Source organism: Panthera leo, chromosome D1, assembly GCF_018350215.1.
Source record: "Panthera leo isolate Ple1 chromosome D1, P.leo_Ple1_pat1.1, whole genome shotgun sequence".
In the NCBI taxonomy this organism is placed as follows: Eukaryota; Metazoa; Chordata; class Mammalia; order Carnivora; family Felidae; genus Panthera; species Panthera leo.
In genome coordinates, this window is record NC_056688.1 from 46,843,366 (window position 1) to 46,870,701 (window position 27,336).

General features: G+C 35.3%; 1 protein-coding gene across 1 annotated transcript in view; it reads left to right on the top strand.

Moving 5' to 3' along the window:
• The window catches only part of LOC122201184, a 526,575-nt gene that overhangs the window by 17,866 nt on the left and 481,373 nt on the right, over positions 1–27,336 (top strand). Inside the window, exons 3-4 of the mRNA XM_042907121.1 lie at positions 5,278–5,391; positions 8,403–8,534. Of these exons, the coding sequence (XP_042763055.1) occupies positions 5,278–5,391; positions 8,403–8,534 (246 nt within the window). The remainder of the gene's footprint in view (positions 1–5,277; positions 5,392–8,402; positions 8,535–27,336) is intronic.

Here is a 27,336-nt window from a genome sequence, read left to right on the forward strand (position 1 = left end):
GACTTTGGTTTTGAGAATTACTGGAAACCATGAAGCCACAGATTCTTGAGGTTGGAAGATACTCATCATTTCAGGAGGCATAAAGAGAGAGAATTCTGGAGAGAGAAATGTTTGTATTCAACTACTGGTTAAGACTATGTTATGAAGCAAACGTTAGGCATAGTATTAAAGTTATCTGTTAATTGAATTTATTCTACAATTCTTATATATTGGAAAAGTGTGAAAATGATATGCTAATGACTTGATACCTGAAATATTTGAACTGTTAGGTTTTTGGGAAACTGCCCAAGTATTCTCTATATGATAGAATATTTTATCTCTCCTTTAGGCCTATCACTGGTTACTTCTTTGAGTAGAAGAGTCTAGTCAGTAGGAAGATGTACACAAAATATTAGATTTTTAAAACAAGGAATTAAGGCATTCAATTCATTCATGCCTTTGCCAATCAATCACTCACTCACTCTTTTATAACAGTATATTCACTAAACTATAAGAATCCCCTTATTTATTTATATATTCTCATTATATGCTCCTATTAATATTTACTGTGTAACCATTTCAGTGATTATAAAATATTTCTTACTATCAGGCTAAGATGTATAAAAAACTTTTTTAAAACTATGGGGAGAGGACCTGTTCTCCAGCTCAGGAATTTTTATCAGTCAAGGCACGAGGGCTCTGTATCCTCAATTTAGGTTGCTTTGTCAGCAAAGGATCATGAGTTTTACCTACTGTCTTCAGTCCAGTCAGTCACTCTGAATTCCAAGTAGTAAGCTTTCTGCATAGGTTCAATTTTAATAAGTTTCTCAAAGCTATTTCAAGAATTAATGGCCAAATCACCTACATTATGAAACCAATCTCCTGACCTGATTTGTTTTAGTATTTTGGACCAAGAGAAACAATGCATAAAAAGTAGAAAATTCTGTAGAAATGAATTAAGTTAAAACTTTCAAAGATAATGGACAAGTATGGCAAGATTATGTATCCCATTTCTTCTGATGACACCATCTTGTTAGCCACTGAGGTCCTAACTCTGTTAGATAAGATTTTGAAGTTTCTGTAGGGGGCCTATAATCTTAGAGAGCTGTGGAATCTTTATCATTGACTCTGTGATAAGACTTGGAATAAATCATTAAGTTCTGTTCAATTTAAAATCACTTTTGAATAATAGACTATAAATTCTTTTAAAAGCTAAATGTGTATGTATTCAAGACAATAACTTTAGTTTCATTTATTTATTCTGTCACTTATCCACTCACCAAAGATATATTGAGCACCTGCTATGTACCAGGCACTGTGCTAGGTGCATGTTTCCCAGTGGGAAATTATATTCAGTGTCTGCCTTTATGATGATTAAAATTTATTAAGGAGATAGATGTGGAAACAGGCAATTTCAGTGTTGTGTGGTGAGGTTAACACACCGTCATGGAAACCGATGAGGAATACCCAAACTCATCTAGAGAAACCAGGGAATTCTTTCTGGATAGGTGACATTTAGGATGACACACAAAAGACCAGTAGAGGTTTACCAATGTGGGGGATTATAAGATACTGTTTCAGATCATTATTTATTTTCTTTGCATTGAACTTTTCACCATGAGGTCTCTCCTCCTCCTCCTCCTCCTCCTCCACCTCCTCCTCCTCCTCCTCCACCTCTTCCTCCTTCTCCTCTTCCTTCTCATCATCAATAGCAATGATACTGTGATAAAAACCTGTACTAGTAGTCAGAAAACCTGGCTTTAAGATCAGATCATCATTGAGATAGACTTTAGTCTATAAATTTAGTTTTGTAAGAAATATCCATTCATTTTCTATAGATCAACTTTATTTTTGACTCTTAGTCACTGAGTGGTGAATACAATTACTCCAATCATTTTTCAGGTTTTTCCTACTTCTCCGGGGTCATGGTAGAGTTCTGCCTGGAATGGTGACATCATCTGGTCATCGATCATCCCATATGCAATAGCTTACCTCTATGACAAGAGTTGTTGTGTCTAGATAGTTCCTTTCTGGTCTAGCAGTGATTTGCTACTTCCAAGACATAGATTCCCCCACCCCCATCCCCGAATTTCTGTGTTTCTCTTTACCTAGGTGCAATTATGATGCTCTTCCTCACTGGCTTCTTTCTGCCTTCTAGGAAATGCTTTCAGGAAGCAGAGCCTAGATCCCTGCTGCCTTGGAATTCAAAGACCTCTCTTCTTCAGCTGAGAAAATCTTCTTCTAGACTGGAGAGGTGCTAGAAGATGTCTTTCTCTCTCTTTCTGTAACAAAGTCTTAGTTTGAGTGCTTAGGTTTTAGGAAAGCAAAACTGGAAAAACTTAAAAATTGCTTTTTTCTGTCCTGGCACATATCTCCCTTGAGGCAGTAAAATGCAAAACTAGTTATCTGCTTAATGTTTCTTTTCCGCATCAAATATGGTAGTATATATGAACTTCAATTTTAGAAAGTTAGTGATGGAATCAGGACCAGAGGCTCATCCAATGTTCTTTTCATTGTATGAGTGTGGTGTTCTTGTAACAAATGAATGACATCATCGCACAATGGAGAAGAGCCCAGGGATCCAGCCTTTACCATTAGCTGGCTAAATTATCTAAAGAAAATTGACAGAAACAGCTTCAAATTCCTCATCTTAAAACGACTATGTTAATTGTACTCACCTCTTAGGATTATTATGATGGCCAAATAAAAATATATAGCCTATGTAAAAATTGTTTTGTCAGGAGGAAAGTGCTACACAAATGCTTTTCATCAGAATACTTTTTTTTTCCTTTTGGTTCAAGGAGGAGGAAAATTGTGTTCAGAGTCAGAGTCCCGTTTTGTCAGCTTCCTGGTTAGCTTCGGAGTAAGTCTGCCCAGTTATGGCACGGACACATCTGCTTATAGACAGGAAATGCCATACTGTGCTTCTTTATTGATTATGGCAATATTTCTTATGAGTATTATCTCTTTCATTGATGCCAAAATAATTTATAAACCTTCCAATATTTACAAAATGATTACAATCTTTAGATCTGCTCTAAATGTGGCCAGACATTTTTTCCATAATTCAAATTCCAAGTTTTATTTCTTTTTTCATTGTCTTTTTCTAGTTTGCTGCAACTGGAATGATGCATATTTCAATATTCAGCTGAAGGTGAAATTTGCTATTGTCTTTTCTTTCTGTTTATTACTACTTAACCTTGCAATTTCCACACTGGTCTCTTCAACAGTTCTATAGAAAATGTGAAAACATGTCTATCTGAAAGGTAGCAATAAAAATTCACCACTTTAGGGGCGCTTGGGTGGCTCAGTCAGTTAAGCATCCGACTTCGACTTTGGCTCAGGTCATGATCTTGCAGTCTGTGAGTTTGAGCCCTGCATCGGGCTCTTGTGCAGACAGCTCAGAGCGTGGAGCCTGCTTTGGATTCTGTGTCTCCCTTTGCCTCTGCCCCTCCCCCACTCGTGCTCTGTCTCTTTCTCTCTCTCAAAAAATAAATAAACACTAAAAAAAAGTTCACTACTTTATGTAATATCTTTTTGTTTCCACAGGGGAAATATACTATAAATAGGTGTTTGTTGAATTATATTGAAACAGTTTTTGGGGGGTGGGTGGGTAGGAGGAGTAATTATACTGAGAACAATTACAGAAAGAAGAAACACTATGATTTTTTCCTAGTAAGTTAGGTATCAGTGTGGCATAATATTAAAAGTTGGCTTTGGTGCCAGCCAGATCAGGATTTGAATCCTGGTTTCAGTACTTACTGGTTGTGTAGCCTTGAATAAGTTATTTCATTTCTCTCACTTGACATATCTTCATTTGAAAAATATGTATATTAGTATTTCTTAGGATTCTTGTGAATATTGAAAAGGTGATCTATGCAGAATGCTTAGCATTGCTCAACAAAAACTAGAATCTTAGTAATAAAATGACACCTTTGTTGTATCGCCTTGAATTGTAAATTGTATTTTATTTTTTTAAGTTTATTTATTTATTTATTTTAAGAGACAGAGAGAGAACATGCATGGGTCTGTGCATGAGTGGGGATGGGGTAGAGAGAGAGGGGGAGAGAATCCAAAGCCTGTGCAGAGCCCGATGCTGGGCTCAATCTGACGAACCGTGAGATCATGACCTGAGCCAAAATCAAGAGTCAGATGTTTAACTGTCAGCCACCCACGCTCCCCTGAAGTGTAAATTTTAATACTAAAAAGTTTCGTTCTAAAGACCTGGCACAAGGTGACTTTTCTATTAGCATTTATCATTTTATTATTTTCATATGAATATCCTTAATTTATAAAATAACAAAAAACAATAATAAGAATTAAGCATATATAAATATTTCCTAATAAAATATTTTTATTTGCTAGTAAACATGTGTCATAAGTAATAATAAAAAATTATTACTGCAGTGTTGCCTGTATTTACTTAAAATGGTATAAGAAAAAGAAAACCTAGTTGTTCTTACTTGTTTTAAGTGATATTTATCACACTGTAGTTAAAGTGCTCTTTCTAAAGCTTTAAAAAATGGTCATGCTCATCTTCACTTAAAAATCTTCCAGGGTTGGGGTACCTGGGTGGCTCAGTTGGTTAAGCATCTGACTCTTGATTTTGGCTCAGGCCATGATCACAGCATCGTGAGATCGAGCCCCACGTTGGGCTCTGCACTGAACATGGAGCCTGCTTCAGATTCTCTCTCTCCCTATCACTCTACCCCTCCCTCTCAAAATAAATGAATAAACATTAAAAAAAAAGTTCTTCCATGGCTTGTTATTCCTCCTTGGGTATAAGGACAAATTTTACATGGTCTCTCAGATAAAATTCATGTAGAAGTTCTTTTTGAGCTATAAAAAATTTTGCATAGATTTACGTAAAGGAATTTCATTATTCTAACTGCTCTGCTCTTAAAGATTTGTGTATTAAGTTCACCTTTTCTCCTACTATACTTTCATCATAATTTTCTTAACACCATATATTCTGTAATTTGTCCATTTTTAAGTTGTGGCAAATAATTTTATGTGTCATATTTTATTTTTTTTAAAAGCTCATTTGTTAGCACTATTGCCATTCACTGTTTCAAATTTAAATTACCTGTCCCAAATTATTTATAACTTCTGGAAATGCTATTCTTAAACCAAGAAGTTGAACCTTAATTAGCTGACACATGATTACCTACAATTGCAATTATGTAACAGTCACTATGTCCTTTGCATTGCATTGCATTGCATTGCATATTTCCTGCAAAAATTTTTATTTTGCAAAATTATTCCCCACTCTCCATTTCTTCTTGTGTCTGCCTTCAGGTAGTCCAAATGTAGTTTCATTCTTCCAGGAGATGGTGGAGTCCTATGAAGATAGATTTCTTTTAATGAAGAAAATAGGAGAAGAGAATTGTGGTCATTATACTGGCAATTCAGGTGAAAAATTCTCCACTTCTAACTGGTTATTTGAATGTCAATTAAAATATTAGTGCTGATTGGATAATTATCTCAATTTTCTACTTTATCCAACTTGTCAACATCTGGCTAGGGGTTTTTGTCTCATAAAACAGGATCCTTGTCATCTTGTCTTTTTTATTTTTTTGCTTTATGTTTTCATCTTTTCACAGGTATCTAGTTTTAGGTTACCCTGGATATTATGCTGTCATTATTCAGAAATAAGAATTTCAGTAGAGTGAGCTAAAGGGCATAATGGAATTGACACAAGAAGGTGATCATTACTGATAACCAAAAGAAGAAAAAAGGGCAGCCATAATTCCAGCACTAGATGCTGGCATGCAAAAGTCTAAGGGAAACTTGACCATATTTGACCATTTGTTTTTCTTATATTCTAGCATCTTATTTTATGTGTCAGGTTTTTTCTCATACAGAGATGAGAAGCATAATAAGCTTTATTGGTTTAGAGAACATCTAGCTGCTTTGAATCAATACAGTGTCTTCCCTGGGTAGTTATTCAGTAAATATGTGTTGAATGAATTAGTTGAAGTCCTCTTATCTAACAAATTATATTTATAGATGTGATTATGGAAATGCTGTTGATACCTTTTTTTAATGTATCATTAAATTCAAAATTCATTTTAAATGAGTTTTATTCACAAGAATAAAAGATCAGAGTAAGAGAATACCTACAAAAATGACACAAAGCTAAAAAAGAGCTTAAAAATATAATTGTAAAAAAAAGGAAAAAAAAAGATGCCTAGGTTTAAGTACATTTTCAAAGACTACCTAACAAATGAAGGGATGAAAAAGACTAAAGCTTGAAATCTGGAGCCCAAAGATAAGTAGAAGTACTGAGGAAGGTATATTATAATTATGGTAGTGTTGATTACTTACATTAGTGGTTAGGAATGAATTAGAGTATGAGATCAATAAGCTACTATCATTTCAGGGAAACAGCTGATTTTTTAACTGTTGTCAAAATGTGCATTCAAATATTGCTTCTTGACTCAAAGAGTTAAAATATTTTATTGGGCAAAGTATGAAAGCATTTAAAAAATCAAAATTCTGTGCAAATGTACTAGCATATGTTTATGCTTTGTTTTAAAATTGGAGAGGGCTCCCTGTGCATCAACATTCATTTTTATTTATAACCTTTTTAGGTGACAAACTAATTACATGACATCCGTCTCCACTCATGACTGCCTATTGAAATTCTCCCTTCTTTCAATGGAGTAAACTTAAGATTTGCTATGTTATAGAGGAAAATTTGGGAAGACCTCACTGATACGGTGGTATAGGAGCAGAGATATGGAAGTGAAGGAACAAGCTTTATGGATATCTGAAGGAAGAATAATTAGGCAGAATAGTAGGTATAGAGACCCTGGGGTAGGAGAGTTCTTAGTATATGTGAGAATGAGCAGAGACCACTGTGGTTGGAGTAGACTGAGCAAGGGGAGAGGAGTAATGGCTGAAATCAGTGAGGTAGTCTTCAGCTAAGTGAGGTGGGGAATCACTGGAAGATTTGAATTGGGGATGACATTATCTGGCTTATGATCTTTCTGGCTGCTATGTTCAGAAAAGTCTGCAGGAAGGCAAAGGTGGTAGCATGTAGGTTGGTAGGAGGTTATTGCAATAATGCAGGGGGTAGTAGATATTGGTGCACCAGGTGGTAGTACGAGCAAATGATAGTGGTGGTATTTGATGTTAGAGCCAACAGAATTCACTGATGGATTATATGTAGAGAATTAGAAAAGGAGAACAACAAATGACTCCAAGGATTCTGGCCTGAAAAATTGGAAGGATGAGAGAGAACAACTGCAGGAGAAGCAGTAAAGGTAGATAAGATCTGGAGTTCAGTTTTGACAAGTTAAGTTTGAGATGCTCACTAGACATCCAAATGGAAATGTTGAATGTACAGTTTAATATGAGACTGGAATTCAAGGGGAAATGCCTGAGCTATAAATATAAACGTGGGAGTCTTAAGGGTTCCGATAATATTTAAAGCCAGGAGACTTGCTAAAGTTACCTATGGAATGAGAATAGAGAGGAGTCTCCAGATGTTTAGAGGCTTGAGGAATGAGAAGGAACCAGAGAAAGCGAACAAAGGGCAGCCATAATATAGGAGGAAAAGCCAGAAGATAGTGCTACCTTGGAAGCATTGGTGTGCTGGAATGGGCTCACGTCAGTTTGTAAGAGCCTACTGTTACATTTTTAACACATTTGTAAACTGGTTTAAATGCAGCTGTCTGAACATTAAGTTATGTAAACTTACATTAAATGAATTATGTTAAAAATAAAAGTAATAAATACTCAAAACTCATCACTTCCTAATATTTTTCTACATTTTGATACTACATATGTTCTTGAGGTTATTTGCATCTATTGTATCTGTATGGTGGGAAAGCTCTGTGATCAGTTCCCGGGTCTGCATTCAGTTAAGTCATGTGGGTATCTTGAAATTGGCCATGGTGGGAATATTTACACCTCGGATATTGCAAACGCTACAAATCAGGGCTCGATTTATTGTTCTGCTAAAAAAGTGATAAAGAAAATGTTAATAACGCAAGTGCAAGTTAAAAGCATATTATGTCTCTATCTGTTACACTGTGATTAGCATAGACATTGAGGAAGTATTTGTCCACTACTAAAAAATTATTTGATTCAGCAAAGAAATCACAAAATTGATGAAGGAGTGAGTGGAGGTTTATAACATAAGCCATCTTTGTTGTTTCATTTTTATCTTATTAATGTAACAAAAAAAATCAACCAACATTTATGTTGAAACTACATTTATCAATTACAACCCTAAATTGGCTCTGATGAGAAGAATTGGGCAAAAATCAATAAAAATATTCTTGAGAATCTATTGATTATATGGAATTTATAATGAAAAGTTATGCATCTTCTTATTACTTGTACATTTCATGTTATATATTAGGTTCCTATTTTTCCAGGACTATAAGACAGAATTTTAAAATCATGTTTTTCAGATACTGACCGAGCTTTATCATTACTGGAAGAATACTGCAAAAAATTAAGGAAACCAGAGGAACAGCAGTTGAAAAATGCTGTTAAAAAGGTGATGGGTATCTTTAGAAGCAGCTTATTCCAAGCTCTGCTAGGTATGTATTAAAAAGTTATCATTATAATGGTCAGAATTGGGCTTAATAGTTTGAGTAACGTGGTCAAAGAACCTAATGTTAACCAAACTTAAACTGGAATAATTTTCCATGATAGTGGAGGAAAAGATTTGTGTTTTCTGTTTTTTTTTTCTTTTCCTTATTTAAGGCTAACCTAAAAAAAAACTGTTAAAAAGTAGGAAAAATAGAGTAGTTATTAAAAATATAAATATTTAAAGAATGATTTGTATAGGAAGGGAAGTTTACACGGGAAGAAACCTGAGTGGTTTGTTGCCAAAAAACTGACAACAAATGCTGGAGAAGGAACCTACCTCCCTCTAGAGAAGGAACAGGCTATATAGCATGAAACATAATGGGTCATTTCTACTCAGCCTCTTAGTTGTACTTTTATTCTCTTAAAACAAAAGTTAAAATACTCTTTTCATCTTTTGCTTCTCTTATGAAAGTTTTTAATCCATATTTAAAATTCTATTGATGAAGATCTCAGTGCTTTGGAACTTTTGTCAATTTGTCATGAATTTAACCACATAATGTCAATCTTAGTTTAATCTCTAATGTGTTAAAGATTGTGTGGCTTATGTATGTGTGTCTTTATATGTGTATGTTTTGCATTTATGCAGATAACTTTTCATTCTTGGCATAATATTTTAATAGTTAAAATAAACTAGCAAAAGATATAAACAAACAAAAACTAACTTTAATCAACTAACTAAACAATTAAAAAAATCCACTCAATTATACTGTATTTTACTATGCTTAAACAGTACATTTTACAGAAATAACTGAGTCTACTACATATTCCCATTATTTTTTCAGGTCTGGTAGTGATGGATGTAAAATCTAAAAGTGATGGATGTAAAACCCATGTGGATTAATTTTGAAAACATTTTATGTATGTTTTTATTTTGTCTACCCTTACGGACAAAAACCCCAGCCTTATGGTGTGAATGTAATTTAAAAAACCATTAAATTTTGAAAATCTAAAATTCAGCTATTGAATAAAAATAGAAGTAGAAAGCTTTATAGGATTATTTTGCCTGTGGATTAATTTCTTTAAAATATTTTTTTGTGGCTGGTAAGAATTAATGACACAAATAACTATAATCATCTTAGTGGTATTCAATAAAAACAACTCTAAATGGAGTCTTACAGAATTTAAATTAATCCTGCCATTAGAGAATAGTATTTTGGAGAACATTTTTAAACCACAAATTTCTCAATTAAAAATTAATAGTTTCATCTAGTTGATAACTAGTAAAGGTTATTAACTGAATGGCAGTATCTCTAAGTAGATTTGTATGATGTGCTTAGTTGACTCTGGCCAAGTGTTTTGAGAATTTGAATTTTTGAGAACTTGATTTAGGAAGAGTATTGTTAGATGCTTTAGATACTTTTACTATGCTTTGGTAATGTCGCCATTTGGTATCACAATATTATATGGGGAATAAAAGGGCAAACGAATGACAAAGAATTATGTTTTGCCATTGTTTTGGGTGAGTGATAAATATCTTGGCAAAAAGCCTATAGCATAGTTTGAATTTCTCTAATAAAATGAAAGGCAACAATAATCTGTAAAAAGCTGTTATATAAGTAATCCTGGTGTTCAGCTTGGAATGGATAGATTTGCTTTGGCTAGTCTTTAAAAGTCATTTTGGGATAAACCAGACTGCAAAGATTGGAGCAACATTATGCAACAAAACATAATTTTCATTTCAGTTCTATATGGGTTGATAACTGATAACTAATTTTATTATTATTGAATGTTTGAGTGTTTCACTGTGTATTTTCTTTAAGGACTCAAAAGAAGAAAAACCAGGTAGCCCTCTGCATCCTGAAGGGGATTATATCATTATAAAAGGATAAGTAGGGAGTTATTGATAAATAGAGCATTGTTGATGGTCTGTAACTTTCTGTTTGAACTGGCTACCTCCTACCCTACCCTCCTCTTTTTTTCTGTTACAAGTAATGGAAATAGTGGCTTCATCTGTTCTTCTGAAAGTCAGACAGCCAGTACATTGAAATAATACCTTTCATGAATCTCAGTTAAATAGAGAAAGGAATCATAATGCAGAAAACCCAGCACAAGTGTGTAGTGAAGTAAAATATTATTATTTCAAGATGGACTGTAATGTTTACGTATCACCAGAAAACCAAGCCTTCTCTCGACAGATGAAAAGCATCACTTCAAAAATGAATACTAGTCTCCTTTTGTGGTCCTTCCATCATATGCTTTAAAAAAAAATCCCACACGCTACTATGTCTTAGATGGTATTATCTGTGAGTACAGAATTCTGTCTACATAATTTTGGCCATTATTATAGTGCATGAAAGCATTTTACAAGTGGGTTCTGTGTGTGGTGGAAGGCGGTGACAAAGGTATTGTTTTTTAATTTTTAAAATAATAACTTTATCAGATTATGAAAGCAATATGTTTATTCTTTAAAAATTTTTAAAATAAAGTCAAAGTAGAATATAAAATCCTATGGTAAGAGACATTCCTTTTATTGTAAATAGCAGGATATATGCTAAATGTAGACAATGATCAACTGTTTGATTAACTTTCTACCTCCTTGAGTTTCGGTATACTTTGTTTTAATTTTCCATCTATCAATAACTGATAGTGGAAAAACTCACTTAAACTTTAAAAAAGTTAGTAATTAGTGTTCATTAATGTAGAAAAAAGAAAAATCCTTTAAACAACAATGTGCTAGGAGCTGCACATTTAGATGTTGGGCTTAGGGTGACATCTTGTGGTAAAACTAAGGTAAAAGTTTTGTCCAATGATAATCACAGTTTTATATGATTACATTATTAGCTCTACAGATTTTGAATATAAGTAAATTGGATTTCTGTGATATTTTACAAATTAATTTAGGTATCTTTTATTTAGTTTAAAACATTCAGTTTTTCCAGCTACTCTATTAGGTTATTTATTCTTCATTTAGGTGATGAAGGAGCAATATGGAAATGTTTTTATTATTTTGATACTTCTCTTCCAGATGCTATTTGAATATTTAAAGATTTCCATTACCACTATAATTATTTGCAAGAAACATTTTAATAATATAATGGGTCAGTTCATTCTCAGATATGTACCTCAAATGTCCTTTGCTTTTATACCTTATTGAAAAATTTTTTATTCTTTATTTATTACTCATACAATTATGGATAGAACTATGCATATATACTTAATGAGTTTCAGCCCCTTTAAAATCTTATTAACCTTTTGATCTGATTTTATTTCCTCTTATTTCACTGCAGTGTGTGAGGGGGTCTTTTGGGGAAATATTTAGAAGAGAATGGACAGTAAAGTGCTATTTTCCTTAAAACCTTGCCAGTAGCAACATCTTAGAAAAGTGCTTATCCCTTGCGTGTCAGATTTTGTGTTATAGTAGAATACTTTTCATGTCCATAAATCTTAGCATAGAACCTTATGGATTCATAGGGGTAATACAGTAGATATACTACATGTTGGGATATACTGCATATTGGAATATACAGTAGATATACTACTATTTTGGGATTTATCACCTCCTTGTTGAAGCCTTCTGTCATATCCCTACTTGATAGTAACCTTAACCAGCCCTTTTATTATGGCTTGTAGCATTTTTTTTCAGATTACTGTAAAGCATTTATTATATTGCCTTATGAATACACTGAATATATTTCTGTCCCCTTAGTAGACTGTGAGTAGTTTGAGAGTTGAAGTTATATGCAAGTTATATGGGGATATTTTGTATCCCCAGTATATTGACTCTAATAAGAGAAGGCCTTCAATAAATTTTATTTATTCATTTACTCAATAGTTATTTTTAAAATTCCTGTTATGTATTAGAAATTGTGCTAGGCAATGGGGATACAACAATAAACTATAAAGGAGAGGATAGTCCTTGCCCTTATGGATAAATGAGAATGATCAAGTAGGGAAAAGAGGCATTAGGTATGTAGATAGTTGATTATTTAAATGTAGTGATGGCAAGTACTCAATACAAAATGTAGTGTTTTTCCAATATAGTAATTCCAATATAATGTTTTTTTTCAAAATAACATCTTTGTGAAAGCATCCTGGCTATTTTGCTCCTAATTATTCATTGTAATGTGTAATTTTTGCCACCTGCTCATAAGATAGTCAAAGAATTTTTTTTATTACAGATTATAATTTATTACAGATTTATTACAGATATAATATTACAGATTATTATACAGATTATAATTTTATTACAGTAATTATATAATCCACATGGTTATATGAATTTGGAAAAACTTGGCTCTAATCCCCCAAAGCAGAGGTTCTCAAAGCATGGTTCTTGGATCAGCAGCATCAGCATCACCTGGAAACTTGGTTAGCATTGTAAATTCTTGGGCCTTACTCCATACCTACTGAATCAGAAACTCTGGAAGTAGTGCTCAGTAAATAGTGTTTTAATAAGCCTTTCAGGTGATTCTGAGGCATGCTAAACTTTGAGAACATATGTTCAAAATGATTAGGTATTTGGCCACTCAAGGAAAGTAATATAGCACATGAATATTATTAATACATTTGGTAAGATACGACCGTGTCATTTCTTTATTCTTGGGTTTTACAAAGATTTGATTTGATCCATAACAAATATAATGAGCTATTATTCTAGGATATATTTTGAGCACCTTAAGAACCTATCACTTAATGAATATAATTATGGCATCTAATTTTCTTTTTAAAGTACAATAGTATATCTGAAACTGATTTTTTTTTTCTTTTGGATACTTAATGGTAGTGTCTACCTATGAGGCTATGGATAGAGAACAGCAAAGCTACACTGAGATGTTGCTATTGCACACACAAGGCTCACTAGTATGTGCTTGCTGACAGTTACAGATTTAATGAGGTGCTCCAGTAAAATATATAAATTGCTATATGTCAACACCTTTAAATAAGTCTTGACTGGTCAAAGCAGTACATGTTAGATTCCTAGATACTTTAAGTTCTACTCTTCTGCCTACTTCTGCTTACACAGGTATTTCAGTTATTGCAATTGAGTAATAATAATTAATGAAGTATTTATGAAGTGTTTAATTTACATGGACATATGCAATTGGTATTACTAACGACAAAATCCTTTCCCTTAAGGAGGTTAAGGTCAATTGGGAAGGTAATATTCACATATATACAAACAAGTACAAGACAGGATATAAATCAAGGACTAAACTCTGAAGGCTAGGCCAAGCTGCTGTAGGAGTTTAGAGAAGCATGGGATCATGGTACATTGGTGTTGGTAGGAAAGCTCTTATATAAAATGTAAACTTGAGCTGGGTCTTGATGATAGGATTTGGGTAAGAAGAGGATAGAAAAGGACATTTTTTCCATCCATCCATTCATTCAAAAGATATTTACTGAACATTGTGCTTGGCATTGTGATATATACTGGGGAGACAAGCTTTAAACAAAATTGCATAGTTATGTTTACAATTATGGTAAATGATACAAAGGACAAGGAGAGGGTGCTATGAAAAGAGGCTTAACCTTTGCAGTGGAATTGGGGAAAGCTTTCTTAGGGAATTGGTATTTGAGGTGATGAAAATTATACTGATTCATGGAGGTCAGAAGGAGAGCGAGGAAACAGATGTGACGAGAACAAGGGTTCTTATGTTATTTATGTTTATAAATACATTTATGTTTTTAAAATGTCTAGGAATTAGATAAAGCATCACATTAAACTTAAGTCTCTTCCAAAGGCTTATTTAAATTTGAAGGTAAACTTGGACAAACAGGAGTGGTAATGTAAAATGTGGCCCAAACAATCCTTATTATAGCCCTTTGTTAAACTGTCATATACTGAGTGTGATTAGTTGTGTGTTTCATGTCACATGGAATCAAGTATATCTTAAGTTAAATTTGACACTTCACATTAGATACCATCAAAAGAGTTGGATGCTATTCTTGGCTCTGGACTCTGTATCTTTGCTGGAGAATTTATGTCACCAGATGGCACTATTTAACAAAATTTATGTACTTTGGATGCTTATAAGGCTGGTTGTTTCTAAATGAAACAATTTTATTTGTGCTATAGCTGAAATAGGAAAAATTAATTTATTTTGATGGCATGTGAGACTTCTCTACAGAGGAAGGTAGTGAAACCCTAAAACTTTGAGAACATGAAAGGATTTGGGTGATTTCTGCTTAAGTACAGAATAAATAAGAATTTGGTAATGATCACTGTCACTGATCTATGGCAGGTGGCAAAAAAGCAGAACACTATAGGTTTGCCCATCTAGGTTTTCCCAAAGCTATTGTAATAATATTATGAATATTTTAACCTTGAATTTAACTTTCAGATGTAGGGATTTGATATGCATGATAAAAACATAGAGAAAATTCTATAAGATTATTTTAGGAATAGGCCTTTCTAGATGTCTTGAAATATTATGATAATAATATATTAATTTTTTTCAATAGAGCATATGATCTTTTGAACTATAGAACTAAAAAAATTAATAGAACATGATGTAGATGTTTTTTTCTTAGTGTAAAGGTTCATCTCAAGGAAATAAGTATTTGTTACTTTCTTGGTTAAAAATTTCCTTAACACTTTTCTTACCTTTAAGCAGAATTAGTCACTTTCTTCCTTATGTTTCTGTATTTGTTCATGTTTCTGGTGCAGCAGATATTACATTGTATTACTGTTAATTGATTACATGTTAGTTTCCCTCATGTAAGCTGTGAGCTTCTTGAATGCAGGGACTGATTCTAATTCAGTGTGTAGCACATGTCTGATATGGAATATTCTGTCATTAAATTTCTTTCATTTGACAAAATACATTTTGAACCCCTGCTATCTAAGAGATACTGTATCAGGCTCTGAGAATTTAGTGACAAGAGACATGTGAACCTATTTTCATAGAGTACGTAATCTGCTAAGAGAGACAGACATTAAACAAGTACTATAGTGATAAGTAGTTTGAAATAAAAGTTATTTGGATTAACCAGTAAAATCATAAGGAATTACTTAACTGGTCAAATTCATGTTAGTGTATTGTGTTTGTTTAAAAATATTTATTCTTTTAAAAAATATATTATTTTTTACATTTATTTATTTATTTTTGAGAGAGAGAAAGAGATAGTGAGCAACCAAGGGAGGGACAGAGAGAGAGGGAGAGAGAGAATCCTAGGCAGGCTCCATGCTATCAGCACAGAGCCCGATGTGGGGTTTGGACTCACGAACTGTGAGATCATGACCTGAGCTGAAATCAAGAGTCAGACACTTAACCGACTGAGCCACCCAGGTGCCCCTAAAAATGTTTATTCTTAAAAAAAAACAAACAAACATTTATTTATTTATTTATTTATTTATTTATTATTTATTATTTAAGTAATCTCTACACCCAGTGTGGGGCTTGAACTCATGACCTTGAGTTCAAAAGTCACATGCTCTGCCAACTGAGCCAGCCAGGTACCCATTAAAAACGTTTAAATACTGTTTATTAATTAAAACCTCCTAGTCGTATCTATTATCGTTATAAATTCCAACTTCTCACCTGTAAGGTTCCCCATCTCCTCTGCCTACGTCTCATCTCATCTCTTCTCTACTCACTACATTCCAGCCACATGGCCTTCTCTCTGTTCCTAAATGCTGTTCATGACGTTTTCACATGCTTTTCTTTTGTTTGGAGTACATTTCTACCTAAATCTTTGCCTTATTGGCTTATATCATTATTTAGGTCTCAGTGCCTCTAAAGTGCCTTTCTACCTCACTTCCCATTTCCACCCCACCCCCAAGTCATACCTATCACGTTACTTTTTTTTATTTTTGTGACTGTGTGGATCACTATGAGAAATTTTGTTTATGTGTTTTTTTCATGAGTCTCTCCACTAAAATGTAGATTTGATAAGAGCAGCCATCTTGCCTCTCTTATTCATTGCTGTATCTGTTATATTAGCTTAGTGCCTAACACATATTAGCCATTAAATAAATATTTATTAAATGAATGATGAATAAGTGAGTGTTGCTGCATGCCTGGTACTATGTTAGATTCTTGCTTAAGTTAGAAATGTACTCATTTGAAAGGAGTAGAAAGCTTATGTAAGTAGGGTTTTACTTTTTACTACATAATAGGAAATCTGAAGGTAGGCAGTTTCTGGCATTGGGTCAGCATCTCAGGAAAGTTCTGGTCAATGTCTTTGCTGGGTGGAAATTGTAATATGTCCTTAGGGAGAAATGTAGGAGTATAGTGCCAGTAGAACCCAAGGCAAGTGTTGTCAGCCAGGTTGAGCACTTGGGAGCTTTGTCATGAGCTGACTGCATGAGCGGCCATCAGTATGCTCAAAGACCATATGGACAGGGACATTGCCTCAGGACCAGAGGAGCAGAGAACAGCATTTAAATCCAGTGAATACAACCTATTTCTACCCCCAAGAGTATGATGGCTATGATGGCAGATAAACTGTATGCCCCCTCCAGAATTGTTTACTCACATATAGCTGGGCATTATTTTAGAGATAAGCAGAATGATGGGTAGACTATAGGGATTTAGGGTTTCTGAGGCAGCTGGATAAGCCACGGACACAGTAAAGATCTATACAATTTGCTTGCACATCCATGGTGTAGTATATGTTTTACACGAGACTCCATTATATTGAACATAGCTCTCAATGTAGATTCTAACTTCATACTCTTTTCAAATTTGGGATTGAGTGTTGAAAAAGATTAATCACAAGAAGGAGCAATGGGAAAGGAATTATTTGACAAGAATATGATAGGAAAGTCTTCCCTTTCATCCTGTTAGTTCTGGTTTCTGGCAAAAATAGACATGGTGTAAAATGAAGTGCATTGATCTACTTAAGTTTGTTTACATGAATTGGTCCTAAGAGTTGCTTAAGAAAACACTTATCCCCTACATTATTTGCTGCTCAGAAGCCTTGGAACTTCTTACACTATATTAGGAATTCTAAACATTCTAGTAATAACCTACAGATACACAATGCAGCATAAATTTCCCTGATTTCTAGTTTCTGCGTCCCTGGGTTCTACTTTATATTCATTTTCCAGTTTGCTGTCAAAATAATAGACCTTCACGAAACCATAAAATTAGCATTCTCTTTGTAGGCTATATGTATATATGCAAATTGAGTCATCAAATGTACCTAGAACCACAAAACTCCATTGGGCATGGCATTTCTTACAAATGCCTTGATCACGAATCCCTAGAATTTTAAGGCACTTTTTTTTTTTTTTTAATTTTTTTTTAATGTTTATTTATTTTTGAGACAGAGAGAGACAGAGCATGAATGGGGGAGGGTCAGAGAGAGGGAGACGCAGAATCTGAAGCAGGCTCCAGGCTCCGAGCCATCAGCCCAGAGCCCCACGCGGGGCTCGAACTCACGGACCGCGAGATCATGACCTGAGCCGAAATCGGCCGCTTAACCGACTGAGCCACCCAGGCGCCCCATAAGGCACTTTTAATTAAGCTCACAGAAACAAATTATACAGAATATTAAACAATACTTTCACAAAAACCTTGAGTTATAAAAATAAGCCACTTAAAAATTAATAATTTCTTCAGAAATAAGCTTCATGCTTTAGAAATAGTTTCTGCAAAAGTTTCTTGAAGAAGAGTTTAAGAGCTCTTCAACTGATCAAAATAGGACAATAATTATAAATATGAAGGTGAGTTTTAGATTTCATCAATTGAGATAATTGGTGCATGAACAAAACTTGATTATTTTAGGTGCAGAGCTCCATTATAAATTTTCAGGATACATGTTTACATTTTTCTGCCATTTTTCTCATAAAATCTAATTTTTAAAACTTTCTAGAATGGGAGGGGCACCTGGGTGGCTCAGTCGGTTAAGCAACTTTGGCTCAGGTCATGATCTCACAGTTTGTGAGTTCAAGTCCCACATCGGGCTCTGTGCTGACAGCTCAGAGCCTGGAGCTTGTTTTGGATTCTGTGCCTCTCTCTCTCTCTGCCTGTCCCCTGCTTGCATTCTGTCTCTCTTTCTCAAAAACGAACATTAAAAAAACAAACAAACAAACAAACAAACCTCTCTAGAAGGGAGCCCCTGGAAATTTGGGAAATTAAACATATTTAACAGCTCTCTGTAAGTACTAAACCAATTTTGGTGCAGGATACTTCCATTTCTCAAGTTTGAGTATTTATAATTGTAACATGGAAGGAGGTGAGCTAGTGACTTTATTTATAAAAATGGATAATTATGGAGAGGAATAGTGACTCTGCATATTGAATGAGCATTGTAGAAAATAGACAGTAATGCCTGATACACAGCAGAGCCAATCACTGAGACAAGGATTTCCTTGTATGAAGCAAAGAAAGAGTTTATTTGAGAGATAGTCATACGAGGACATAGGAGGCTGGCTCAAATTTGTCTCCCCTGATGGAGATTAGAACAAATTTTTGTAATCCTAGGGATTGAAAAGGACAGGGAAATTTATCACTATTCATGAAGAAATATGGGACATGCAAACTGAGCAAATATATATAACAGTCATCCCATGTTCATTTTGAGGTGCAGACTTAACATTAAAATGAAGCAAAATTTGGCTCCTGCCATTAGGAGGTCATTTTCAGGACCAAGGGAGGGGCTGTGGGCATGCTCAGAGCTGATATAAAGTATATGGGATCTTAGACTTGTCATCTCTGGTAAGGAATGCAGAGTTTTGCTTGTTCATAGAATGGAACCATATTGGTGGCTTTCATTTCTGTCAGGCCAGGTCTCTGTGGAGACCGCTATTGGATTTTTTAGTGGTGTCTGAAAAGAAACAATAGGTGATTAAGAAGAAACAGGTCTCTGAAAACCAAGTTTTAAATTTTCTGTTAGTCTTAACCTTATTAACCCTATGGAGCACTGCTTTAGTAATAGTCTGCGATAATTTTATACTTTCAAATTTGAAATATTATCATTATTTTGGCTTTGTGGACAATCTATTCCTTGGATGAGTTCTTTGATTTCCTCTTTAGCAATAATCTCTTCTTTTATCACATGTCAGCCACTTACTCTTATGTTTTATTTTACATCTTATCATTATTTAATAACCATGTCCCTCTAAAATCTCCACTCTGACCACCACTCATCACCTTTTTTGATCCTGTTCATTTCTATATTTCCCTTATCATCTTTCTTTGATCCCATAAGCACTGCTAAATGATCAGTGCTATATATTTTCATGATCTGTAGCTACCATAAGTCCTCATGTCTCTCCTTACCCAGCTTAGAATACATGATTCATTGCTATAATTAACCATTTGCATACATCTTCAATTTCTTTGTTATTCCTGCCATCTGCTGGCAAAATCCAACCTGTGGTTAACCCAATCTCTGTCTCTTCCATGCCTGCACCAATGCAGCCAAATGTAGCTGAAGAAATATACACAATCTTGTTAACTGATTTCACTTTAAATTTATGACCAGAAAGCTTTTTTTTTCTTGGACAGTTCACTTTCTTGTTTTTGTAGGGAACATTTCATAACCTCTTTCTCCTCAAATATAATACACTTCACATTCTGCAACATTATTGTCTGATTTTTTTTTACTGAGACAATAAAAACAGTCAAAAGAGAACTTCCTTATATTTTTACCAGTTAGTCTACTAACCTACCTATATCTGTATCCATATATTCTGCCTTCCCTTTTATTAAAGTGGATTACCTGTCCCTCTTTTTATCTAAGGCCAAATCCTCCTGTTGGATAGAGTATCAAGTCAAGAGTCCTAGAAGGTAACAGAAAGCTTTCTCAAAGAGAATTTATTGAAGGATCTGTTTACAAAGACAGGGTGCCTGAGTGGCTCACTTGGTTGAGTGTCCAACTTTGGCTCAGGTTATGATCTTGCAGTTCATGAGTTTGAGTCCCATGTCGGGGTCTGTGCTGACAGCTCAGAGCCTAGAGCCTGCTTCAGATTCTGTGTTTCCCTCACTTTCTGCCCCTCCCCGGCTCTCTCTCTCTCTCTCTCAGAAATAAACATGTAAAAAAAAAAAAACACACACACACACAAAGATATGGGCAGAGTTATGGGAACTATCCAGGGATGGAAACACTTGGGGAATAAGAATAGTGGGAACCTGGGGTGCCTGGGTGGCTCAGTCGGTTGAGTGACTGACTTCGGCTCAGGTCATGATCTCATAGTTTGTGAGTTCGAGCCCCGCATCAGGCTCTGTGCTGACAGCTCGGAGCCTGGAGCCTGCTTCCGATTCTGGGTCTCCCTCTCTCTCTGCCCCTCCCCCTCTCATGCTCTGTCTCTCTCTGTCTCAGAAATAAATAAACATAAAATAAAAATAAAAATAAATTAAAAAAAAAAAGAATAGTGGGAACAAGAATAGTGGGAACCTGAAGGAGCAGGAAGAGCAAGCTATCACTGTAACACAGAGAGCTATAACCAATGGAGGGGCTGTCTGTTAGAAACTATGGCTTTAGCCGAAGAGGAGCCAAACCGTGGCCCCAAAAGGAGAGAGCTGGAGAAATAAACATCCAAACCCCTCTCTCCTCCCTACCCTGATCTTCGGCTTGTGCCTCCCATTAGTGGACTTGAACTGGAAGCCAGAGGGCAATAGAGCCAGATGACATAGTTTGTTGAGGTCAGCCTCCTAGGAATAGAGCAGGGTGAATAAAAGGAAAAACATGATCTGGAAAGGCAAATGGAGCAGATTCATGACAGTTCTATCCTGGTTTTCCTCATTTACTTAAAGAATATGCTACTGTAAATATTCTTTGTCTCTTTGCAATTAATTCACCTTCCTATTAAATTATGCCTGTTAGCACATAAACATCTTTTCTTGAAAAAGATTTGTTTGAATGTTTTATTATTTATTTTTGAGAGAGAAAGAGCAAGCAGGGGAGGGGCAGAGAGAGAGGGAAACACAGTAAACATCTCTTCTTAAAAGAAGAGTTTGGAGTAAGGGTTAAGAGGATAGTTGTGTTTATATCTTGGTTCCTCTGCCACTTTCTGTTTGTATGGTCTGGACAAGTTTCAGAACCACTCTGTGTCCCAATTTTTCAATCTGTAACATGGGGGTGATAATAAAAGTGCCCATTTTGTAAGGTTGTCATGAGGATAAATAAGCTAATACATGTATTGCATTTCAATCAATGCCAATCAAATACATAATAAGTATTTGCTACTATTGTCATCTTCAAAATCTATTCTCTTCATTGTCACTTCCCTTCACCTTGTCTTCTGGTTTCTGTCTGCATTAGGCCAGTGGAAGATACTAACAGATCAGAAGAAAGAGAGAAAAGACAGGTTGGGTTATTTATTCTTCTGGCCCCTTTTCTTCTGGGCCATGATTTAGCAGTGAGTGCATTCTTCTACATAAGGCAACAGTTTTTGTATGTAGGCCTTTTCGCTTTTCACTAATCCCTTTAAGAGCAAAGTTTATGATAAGAATTGTTTATATTCGTACCCAACACTTCTTTATCTCCCATTTTCTCTTGAAGCTACTCCAGATTAGGCTGTTGTTCTCTCCACCCTAAAGAGATTGTAGTTGTCTGGGTTATTGTGATATTGTGATTTATAAGAAATATATGTTTGGTCATATATATTTCTCATTTGTATGGTCTTCATTCTTTGCTCTGAACCCACAGGGCCTAAAATCCTTAGAATTTCCTTCCATAAGAGCAATAAAGGTGTCTTTTGTTATGTTAATCAGATTACTTTTGCAAAGCCATTAGGTAACTCAAGGCTGAGGGAGGAGCTTGTTGACAGGAGAGCCAACTCTGTGATTGGAGGAATGGAACTTTCAACTCCCCTTCCCCCACTTTAGGAGAAGGAAGAGGAGTTAGAGGTTGAATTCCATTGCTAGTGATCAATGATTTAATGAGTCATGCCTACGTAAGGAAGCCCCCATGAAAACCCAAAAGGACAGGGTTAGGAGATCTTCCAGGTTGGGAAACTTGTGGAGATTTGTGGGGAGTGGTGCTCCTGGAGAGGGCATAGAAGCTCAGCATATTGTCTCTATACCTTGCCCTCATATATCTTTTTAGTCTGTTCCTGAATTATATCCTTTTATAATAAACCTGTGATCTCGTAAGGGAAATGATTCTCTGAGTTCTGTAAGTCTCTCTAGCAAATTAATGGAATGTGAGAAGGACGTGAACCTTCAATATGTAGTTGGTGGGTTAAGAGCACAAGTAACAGCCTGGGCTTGCCACTGGCTCTGAAGTGGGTTGGGTGGGGCAGGTAGTAGCAGTCTGGTAGGACTGAGCCCTTAACCTGTGGAATTCCACGCTATCTCTGGGTAGATATTATCAGAATTTATTTTAATTCTCATTACCCTAAGTGTAATGTGACTCCTGCCTCTCCCACCAGTTTTATTAACACTGTCAGCATTGCTCACTCCTGTCCAATACTGTTGGGCTTGAACTTTTCCTTGAACTGGCTTTCTACTTCAAGGCATTTGTACTTGCTGTTTTCTCTGTCTGCAAATGTTTGCCTACTTTCTCACTTACTCAAGTACCTGTCTACTTGTCACCTCCTCAGACCTCTCTAGGGCACTCTGTCCAAAATAGACACCCTTTACCCATTGCTCGTTTTTGCTTACTCTATTTGACTCTTCTTTATTGTACTTATTAATATGTATTTTCTTGTGCTATATATTTGTGGTCTTTTCCTCCCATCTTTAATGTAATCTTGAGGGCAAGGACTTTGTTGTCCTGTTCATTTTTCTAATCCCAACACTTAATAGAGTTCATGGAATATAATAGGAGCTAATATAATTTGGTGAATGAGGGAAAAGCTAATTTACTACTGATGGTCAACTTTTAGATTTTGGCAAGGTAACTGCATTAATACTTTTTTTGTTTTTGCTTTTTCTATAAAATCAAAATCATTGGAATCTTAGATGAACAATGTTGAAAAATATATTCATTTATAAAGGGCTCTTGTGTTTGCAATATTTTATAGTTAATACAGTGAGAATTTTGCATTTATTTTCAGGGTCTTTGTGCCAAGAGCTCAGGGCATTGAAGAATGTGATTTATGAGGTCAGGAAAGTACATTAGGTTAATTATTCTACTGCATTGCCAAGCAATCTCTTGGTGTTTGATGTTATGAAATGATCAAAACAGCATCATTTAAAATTGGTAGGCCTATTAAACATGCAAATTTTACTTGTTTACATGTCCTGTTCCTTTTTGAGGTTATTGCTGATAATATAAATATATATATATATATATATATATATATATATATATATATATATATATAATACTATGCAGTACTTTGAAAATTTAACAGAATAAAAATACGGATCTGTTAATAATATGAGTTAACTTCTAGTGTTTAAGGCAGAAGTGTTCTTAGATATCTTTTTTCTTTTACATACTTGAAACTTTCTCTTGAAATTCTTGATTGCATCTCGGATGTTTTGAGAAATTTAAAACTACTGCTTAAAAATGTATTTTTACTGATATAACTATTCTTTATGATGTATTTACCTATGCTTTTAATTCATTTATATGTTAATTTAACAGATATTTATGGAGCAGCTATGATGTGTCAAACACTGATAAAGATGCTGGGTATGTATCAGTGAACAAGATAGATATGGAATTTATATGTCATGGAGTTTATAGTTAAGTGGAGGGGTATCAGCAATATACAAACATATGATATGGAAAAGAATAAGGCAAGGAAGGGGAATAGAGAGTACCATGGAGTGGGGAGAAGGACTGATATTTTAAGAGTAGTTAGTGTGGTCCTGTCTAAGAAGACATTTGAGTAGACTTGAGAGTGCTGAAGGGCTGAATTATGTGGCTATTTGTGGAGGAAAGAGCGAGTGCAAAGGTCCTAAGGAGAGTGCATGTGTAGGTTATTCCAGAAATAATAGGAATCCAGCGTGATGGACTCACTCGATTGAGAGACAGTAGTAGGAAATGAGCTTGGTTATGGTAGGAGGACAGATTATGTAGGGATTTATTAGTCATTATAAATACTTTAATTTTTATTATGGATTATCTAGGAAACTGTTGGTGGTTTTGAGAAGAATAATATGGTCTGAATTATGTCTGGAATGACCAACTTCACATTGTTAAAATTGACTGAAAGGATGCAAAGAAGAAAATGGAGAGATGAGTTAGGAGTTCATTGTAATATTCCAGGTAGAGATGATTATGGTTTATTTATCTATTTTTTTAAAAGTTTATTTATTTTGAGAGAGAGAGAGAGAGAGCACCTGTGTGAGCTGGGTAGCAGCAGAGAGAGAGGGAGAGAGAGAGAATCCAAAGCAGGCTCTGTACCATCAGTGCAGATGAAACGCCCAGAGTCTAAGAGACCCCCAAAAATGAACCACCAGAGTCCAGAGTCAAAGCTAAGCAGCAAGGGTCATTTATTGCAGGTTCGAACCTGGACCTCTGCGCCCCCGTTGCCAGTGACGCCAAGAGGCCCTGAGAGAGGTTTTTACACCCCTTTTATAGACAGGTACAAACAAGTCATGGGGAAATCAGGAATTTTCCACAGTTACAGAGCTGCGATTGGTTGGTGTTTAAAGTTGGACACTTAACAGTATTCGATTGGTTCCTGCCTTTAGGTCAGACCACAACCGGGGGTACGGGTATCACAATGATTGATCAGGAATACACAGATGTGCCAGGCAACAATGATTGATCAGGAGTACACGGATGTGCCAAGTAACAATGGTTGATCAGGAATATACAGATGTGCCAGGCAACAATGATTGATCAGGAATACATGGGCGCGCCAAGCAATTGTACAGAAGCGGAACAAGCTGGTTAAGCTTGGTTAGGTTTCAGTTTCCTGTAACTTAAGCTTTTAAGTTTCAATTTTCTCAGGCCTCTCACAGAGCCTGATGTGGGGTTCCATCTCATGAACTGTGAGATCATGATGTGATCCAAAATGAAGAGTCGGATGCTTAACCGACTGAGCCATCCAGGCACCCTGAGACAATTGTGGTTTAGATTAGGGTGTGACAGCAGTGAGAGTGGTGAGAAGTGCTTAGATTCTAGATTTTGAAGGTAGAGCCAATGGGATTTACTAATAGATTGGATTTCAGGATTGAGAAAAATATAGTAAAGAGGACTAATTTTTTTTTTTTTTTTTTTTACCCTGAGCATCTGGAAATATTGCATTCCCATTTTCAGAGATGGGGAAGTCTAGTAAAGCAGCATATTTAGGGCAGGGGTGGAAGATCAGGCATTTAGTTTTGGAAGTGTGAAATTTGAAATAGCCATGTGGATATGTTAAATATACAGTTGGATATAGAAATCTGGGAGATATCAAGGATTGAAGCTTAAATTTGGGAAAACTTAGAGTATTAATGTTTTTTAAAACCACGAGACTGGAGGGAGAAGCAAGAGGTCGTGATATGCACAGTACTATGAAAATATTTATTAAATTCTCTGAGGCTGATAGTGTTCATAATTGATGTTGAAATTATTTTCTTGCTAAATGTTGTGCAAAAATCTTCATTAAAGTTTCATATAGAAACCAGTTACTTAGTTGGATACAGCACAGCTTTTAACTGGCTTTTATCTTTTTAAAGTCAAAATAATTTATTTCCTAACTTCTTAAAAGTGTCAATTACTAGGTAAAAAATTTATTCTAACTGGCCTGAGTTCTAATTTCTATAAATAGTAGCATTATGGGATTCAATTTCAAATTTAAAAGAGGTCATGCTTATTTAATCATTTTAAGAATTTACCTGATTAATTAATATACCAATACTTGACTTTTAAACCTTCTGGAATTGATTTATCAAGATCATTTCTAATGTGACAGAGATTAAGTCTAGAAATAGATGACCCTGGGACTTAGAGTTCTTGGTTGAGAATGACTGACCAATGCCATGCAATTGAAGTAGAAAAGGGATTTATTGAGAGGATGTAAGATACTTTATAAAAACTGCAGGAAGGCTGGAAATCAGACTCAGAGAATAGACAGGAGCCAAAAATTACAAAGCATAGTCAAGATTTCCCCACAGAAAAAGAGTTCTAATGATGCTGATCTTTTACCATTACCAGTGTCTACTAGCTACCACACCACACTTCTGGATTGTGGCTTCCTAACATTCATCACTGGGCCTTACACTCTTGATTCTACCACAGTCATCATGAATTATTTTTTACTTTCCCAGCACTGTTAGTCATTCTGTGAAGATTAAATGCCTAGGTCAAGAAATATGATGTAAATATCACTGTGACATAGTAAGAAATGTATATATTTGGTCTCTGCTGCCCCCCCCCCCCCTTTTTGGGGACACAGTTTCTAAAATTCTTGGAATCTACAAAAATGTTTTTGTGTATGCTAATGAGATGACAGGTAGCTGGACTCCTGGATAGCCTCAGGATGGGGGCTGGTTGCCAAGGGAAGCAATGGAGTGATTAGAAAGTTGAGTCTTTCATCCCTGCTCCTTGAAGTCTAGGAGCAGAGAGGGACTGGAGATAGAGTTCAGTCACCAACGGCTAATGATTTAATCAGCCTTGCCTATGTAAAGTAGCCTTCATAAAAAAAACCTAAGGTGGTTCCAAGAGCTTCTGGATTGGTGAACACATGGAGGTACTGGAAAGGTAGTGTGTCTGGAGAGGACATGGGAGACCTCTTTCTTTCCCCCAAATTTTGCTCTATGCATCTCTTGATGTGACTGTTCCTGAGTTGTATCCTTTTATAATAAACCAGTAATCTAGTAAGTAAACTTTTCCTGAGTTCTGTGAGCTGTTCTAGAAAATTATTGAACCTGAGGAAGGGGCTGTAGAAATCTCTAATTTATAACTGGTTGCTCAGAAGCACAGATGACAACCTAGACTGGGGATTAAGATCTGAAGTCAGGATGGATGGCATTG